Below are 6,000 nucleotides of genomic sequence, written 5' to 3'. Positions count from 1 at the left end.
TGACAGGTCGTGATCACCGATAACCTCAACATATCCAGCGAGACCGCGGACGTACTGGTTTTTCTTCAAAAGTTCTATTTCGAATCAGAATTGGAACTCGCAGAACTTACTCTCGACGGAAACGTTTTATGAAGAAAAATTGTTTTAGACTTTAAAAGAGAAATTTGAGAAAATCAAAAAAGTGGTTTCAGACTCTCTGGAAAACTCGTCGTATTCTAAAAACTCCACAAATCTGAGCAACATAAACCTGGTTTTGTCAGTCTTTTTATTGCAGGACGATTACTTTGACATTGTGACTTTCAAAGACGCCCCATATGGAGGACTGGCACTGGAGTGTCTCACAAGATATGCGCGGATGCATCCAATTCCTCTAATCAAGGCACTCCTCCAACCCAAAAATAGTAGTATTTGTACGACTACTCACCAAAAACCGACGACTTGTCATTCTCGAATTATGTCGTCGATATCGTAGTAGTCATTTTTGAGTTTCTCAATCTTGATAAAAGAGGTTGGTTGTAAATAAATCAAAAATCAGACAATTCACAAGAGGCATTTTTGGCAATAGCCTTCAGTGAGTTTTCGATATATTCGCTCTTTAATGTCTGCCTCCACGTGTATTTACGGAACTGGAAAGACATGAAAGCCACCAGCAGTGAGTCAAAAAATGTCTTTTTTGTCTTTTAATTTAAGGTCATGCGGGTCTTTAAGGAACAACTGACGAGATCCTGTCAAAACGTGAACTCGTTTGAAACCATAAAAAGAAAACTCAATGCATTTCCGTACTCAGAAATTGCAAAAATTTGGAATGCGGAAGAACAGGCTTTGGCAGAGATACAAACCTCGGCCTTTCCAGTCAAGTGTTTTTTGTTTTTGAATGTTTGAGAGAATTGAGGACCATAATTGCTCCAAAAATAACAAGAGTCATAGAGGACAATCGAATCTCCCATATGCATAAGGGAGCCCAATTTACAAGAAATGCGAAAAATAGATTAAAAGGTTAATTATTATATATTTTTTGTTTAGAAAAAAATCTTTTTATTCGGTTATCCATGAATAAAAAAATTCTTCATTATGTATACAGTGCACAAGTATTGACCGACTGGTCTTATGAACAACTTTCAAAAAAAGGTATTCTATACATATACAATTTAGCTTATATATCTAATATTAAAAATCTAATGATTGGAAAAGAATGCTTCCCACAAGACTTCAAAAAAGTATAAAAATAATAAAAAAATTAGTTTCCGCCAAATTTCCACTTATATATAACATTAATTGTTGACGACGATGAAGGGGAAATTTCTTTTGTTGCTCCAAGTAAGAAAGAGCACGATTTGTGGACCGATGGAATAAGAATACTTATGGGAAAGAAAGTTAATTCTAAATAGATTAAAATAGATGGAAAGTGACGAGTACAATCAGGACTTAGAGGCGTGGACGGATATTGAAATACAGGTTCGATTGGTAGAGTATTCCAACATTACTTTTCCGACGAAAACACCTCCAATACCAGAAGAGCCCCAGAACTTGCCAATTTGAACTTCATTTAATTCATAATTATGGATTTTTAAGGAATTAATTAATTTTTGATTTATTTGCTAAAATAGCCTAAAAAGTTTAAAAATATTTTAAAGAAACTACAAATTCAATGTTGACGTTCGACATAATTTCCAGTTTAGAAAATGATAAAAATGGTGACGATCAACTAGAAGAAAGTGAAAAAAATATTTTATTTTGTTGTAAATAATAATAGTAAACCACAAAATTTATTTTTTTGGATTCTCGTTTCGGCTATTAACAAGACTTCGTGAGGTCTACAATAAAAGGACGCTCATTTGGACATACATTTCACTTTTTGAGATGACAATTTTTCTTTGAGAACTCCCCTTTATATGACTTTTAGTTCTAAAACCCTTGTTCCATTCCGCTAGTTAAAACAATGACTTGATTAATTACTCCGAATTAACTCTATGTGATTTTTTTGAGCTGACCTCTAGGCTCTTTATAAACTCGTGTTAACTTTTTCACCTTTTGGGAATTATATTTGTTCTTCTAAAAAAATTAATTAAAAATAGCTTGATAATGGAATTAAGTCGATTTATTCAATTTTTTATCAATTTTTTGATTAAATGAATTTTTCCAAGAGTCGGCAAAAACCGGCATCACCAATTTTTCCGAATCAATAACGTATTTTATTTTTTTTATTTTTTTTTTCATTTTTTTTATTAAACTAAAATAATTGTTAATTAAGTAAATTAATGATGTTAATTCTTTGATTGAGAGGATGCGCGAATAGATAGGCAGTTTCCGCGCAATATCGCGAGCGAAATGCGCTGAAAAAGCCAACTAGACTCACGTCTCTCGTGACTCTTCCTTGAGATCATCAAGCCGATTTCCGAAAGGAACTCAAGAGCTTTTGGGCCGATTATCCCGCTCGTTTCGAAAGCCAGGGGGACGAAAAGGCAGGTGTTCTCCAATGAGGCATACTTTGTTATTTTTTTTGTTTCGGCATGTGCGGAGGCTGAGCCAGGGCGGGAGGCAGAGTCCATGAGAGATGACGAGGAAAACGAGTCGACACAGGTCACGTCCCAAACGAGAGCGAGTCCCCCCTTGAACGGGAATAGCGTGGACCCGTCGGGACGTTTTCCGTCGCCACGGTCTAAACCAGCGGTTCTCAAATGCGGCCCCCGGGGCCGCATGTGGCCCCCAGGATTTTTTTTGCGGCCCCTCTAGAGTAACTAACTTTTTTAATTTTTTAATAATGTTTATTCTTAAGGTTAAACATATCCATAATTGGTGATTTAATTAATCAATTTGAAGCACGTTTTGGGGTACATTTATATAAATTTAATTTTTAGAATTTTAAAGAATTCCTTCCTTTAATGAAAATATTCGCAACTCTATTCAGCATGGAAATTAAGGATGCGCCTGCAAAGTTTCAACTAGAACTCATTAATTTACAACATGATATAGAACTGGCGGCATTGTTCAAAAATGCGTCCATTATTAATTTTTACGAATTAATTCCTCAAGACAAATTCAAAAATATAACCACAATGCATATATTACATCAATGTTTGGATCTACATATTTATGCGAATCAATATTTAGTAAAATGATTCGAATAAAAATAAATATCGTAACAAACTCACGGATAATCACTCGAGTCAGCTTTTACGAACTTCTTCGACTTTACTTATTCCGGATTTCAAAAACTTAATAAACAAATAATACTTTCTTTTTAGTTACAACGCCTTTTGTAGATTTTTTAACTTTTATTTCTTTATAAAGGAAATGGAAATTAAAAAAAAAGAAAAAAGAGTCCAAAAAACTCATTACGCATCAGCAGTGGCTGCACTTCGGATTGCAAGCGAGTTACCGGCTTGGAAAATATAAAAATATTTTTTGTGCGGCCCGCGAAGCTAATCTTAATTATCGATTTGGCCCTTGAGCTAAAAAGGTTGAGAACCCCTGGTCTAAACCAACCGGCTCTAGGACCGAAGGGAATCCAGCGGCGTTGAGCGCGCGCTTGACAATATCATTCAAGGCGGCACGTATTTTATTATAATTACTCTCTGTTTTCTTTTAAGAAATAAAAACATTTCAGGATAAAAAAAAAATTATAATTATACAATTTTTTAGGTCTACCATTTAAAAACAAATATTAAAAATTCATGAATTTTTATTATATAAAAATTTTTTATAAGAGTCATATTTTTTATACGACTTTTGTGTACATGTTTGGATGATTCGTCATTCAGATCTTAGAGTCCACTTATGTCTATGATTTTCAAATCATTACAATTGTTTTCATACATTTGTTCTTAAAATCTTTCCCATTGGACAGAAAATAACCGTCTGTAGAATAAATGTATGACCAATCATGTAAAAAATATTCTTTAATCTTCTATTAATTTCCTCCGCTGATTTCCGCTTGGCAAGTTTTACAACTGCAAATTTAGAAAATGAGTCTATAACCACAACCAACTACAATTTATACAAAAAAATACCCATCCATTATCGCTATTAAGGCTAGCATACCTTTTTAAATCCACTAAATCTGCAATATAGCGATCTTTAGGCCCTTTTGCAATAATAGGAGTGATTGTTGGCTTAGTCGCCATCAACTTTTTTGACTAAAAATAATTCAATACATATGCACCTGACAGTGAACGCATTTTGAGATCACAGCAGTAATTTCGTCTCGGGTTACTGCATAAATTTCCTTTCTCAATATCGAAAGCAACTTATCTCTTCCAAAATGTGTCCTCATATGTTCAATCTATAATAATTATGTAACGATCACCTCGATAGTTTTTAGTTTAAGTTCCTTTTCTTCTTTGGGAAAAAGCGTAACCTCTGGTTTTTGTATTTTATGTATACTATCTCTTCCTCCTCGAAAATTAACTGTTCTGCTAATTTTCTGTATCTTTTTTTCAGATTTCTGAAATCGGTCAATATAAAAACATCTATTTGAATATTTTTGATTACTTCAAGTTCATCTTTGGTAACCAGCCGGTGACATAAAATACGAAGGATTCTTATTTATTGAAAAATTCTTTTAACAAATTTTTAAATGTTGCCATTTAAAAATTTTGAATTCCAATCTTTAAATAATTAGATAATCGAATTAAAAACATCCACAATGCAAGTAGACAAAACACTTAGGTTTTTTGGTGCTGATTATAGAAAAATTTTCAATTCGTATTGAATTTTTAAAACTATTGATGGACCCATTGGAAGAAGTAAAAAATTAATATCATTTAAATAACTTATTTATTGATTAAAAAATTAAAATATTAAAAAATTACCAAGTGAATATCTTAAAAAATTGAGCAATCTAAATTTATAATTCATTGACCGTAACTTTGTTTAAATAATTTAATTCTTTTCCATTTCTAAATCTATTAAAATGAAAAACGTTTTGAATATTAATAAGAAAGTAGAAAGTATTCAAAGGGCAGGTTTTAAAAAAGGTATTCAGGTAAAAGAAATTAAAACGAAATTTTTTTAATACGTCTGTAAATAATATATTAAATGACATATATGCTGAAAATAATTGACAAAATGTTAAAATTGTTAATGACAAGATGATACCAACAATTGACAAGTCGTGAAAATGTGGTAAAAATTATTTTAAGTATTGATTAAACGTTAAAATAAGAAATCAAATATGTAACACCACAATATTTTATTTTGCACATTTATGATTATGCGATAATTGTGGAAAAACTGCGCAAAAATTTCAATTATTTTTTAGAGAATGTAAAATGCCATTTCCTAACGCGCAATATTTTTATCTGATCTGTAGGATTTTTGCACGAATTATACAGAAAATTTAGTGCGCAGAAAATGTATTTTGATTTAGATTTTTAACTTTTTAATAGTTTTTTGTATTTTTTTAATTAAAGATATTTTTTTATGTATTTGAAACGTGGATAAAGATTTTTTATCAATGATATTTGCTCCCGGCATTACTCTCGGTTAACTAAAAATAAGTTTTTTGACCATATCTGAATTATTTTTTCCATTTGATTTTTGGTCGTGAATAATTCAGAAATTTCATAAATTGCATCAGTCGTAAATTTACCACGATATGTAAGCCTAATAAAAATAAAAAATATTTCCTGGTTTATGTAACAGTTAAAATTGAATATTAAAATCGAAATTTGGATGTCTGACACGTGTCTATAACAAAAATATTGTTTTAAACTTAAGAGTGTTTATTCTTTTGTATTAAGCTCAAAAGTCACCAACAACCAGTTAATCAGCCATCTTGGGAAAAAATCAATTAGGCAGCATACTGTTGATCAGATCCACTTATTATAACTTCAAGTTTGGTGAAGAGCTGTCTTAGCTACTTAAAAAAAATTCAATATTTACAAATTTAAAAAATTTCAATTCAATTTTTCCATAAAATTACAGTTTATTTGGATTTTACAGCAGAACCAAATGAGTTAAATTTGTAGTGTCCAAAAATTTATTTTTTAGATTAAAAGA

The 6,000-nt window shown here is 31.3% G+C and overlaps 1 protein-coding gene across 1 annotated transcript; it reads left to right on the top strand.

Annotated features, from left to right (window-relative positions):
- The first annotated feature begins 355 nt into the window (after positions 1 to 355).
- Positions 356 to 1,539, top strand: LOC118761334. The gene is made up of 4 exons (XM_036499160.1): positions 356 to 410; positions 536 to 666; positions 1,242 to 1,373; positions 1,414 to 1,539. Exons 1-4 carry the CDS (start codon positions 356 to 358, stop codon positions 1,537 to 1,539), a joined length of 444 nt encoding a protein of 147 aa, XP_036355053.1.
- Positions 1,540 to 6,000: the final 4,461 nt, after the last annotated feature.

This window comes from Octopus sinensis, unplaced genomic scaffold (genome assembly GCF_006345805.1).
Source record: "Octopus sinensis unplaced genomic scaffold, ASM634580v1 Contig12302, whole genome shotgun sequence".
In the NCBI taxonomy this organism is placed as follows: Eukaryota; Metazoa; Mollusca; class Cephalopoda; order Octopoda; family Octopodidae; genus Octopus; species Octopus sinensis.
Note: the sequence above shows the minus strand (reverse complement) of the source record. Positions and strands in the feature narration are given on the sequence as shown.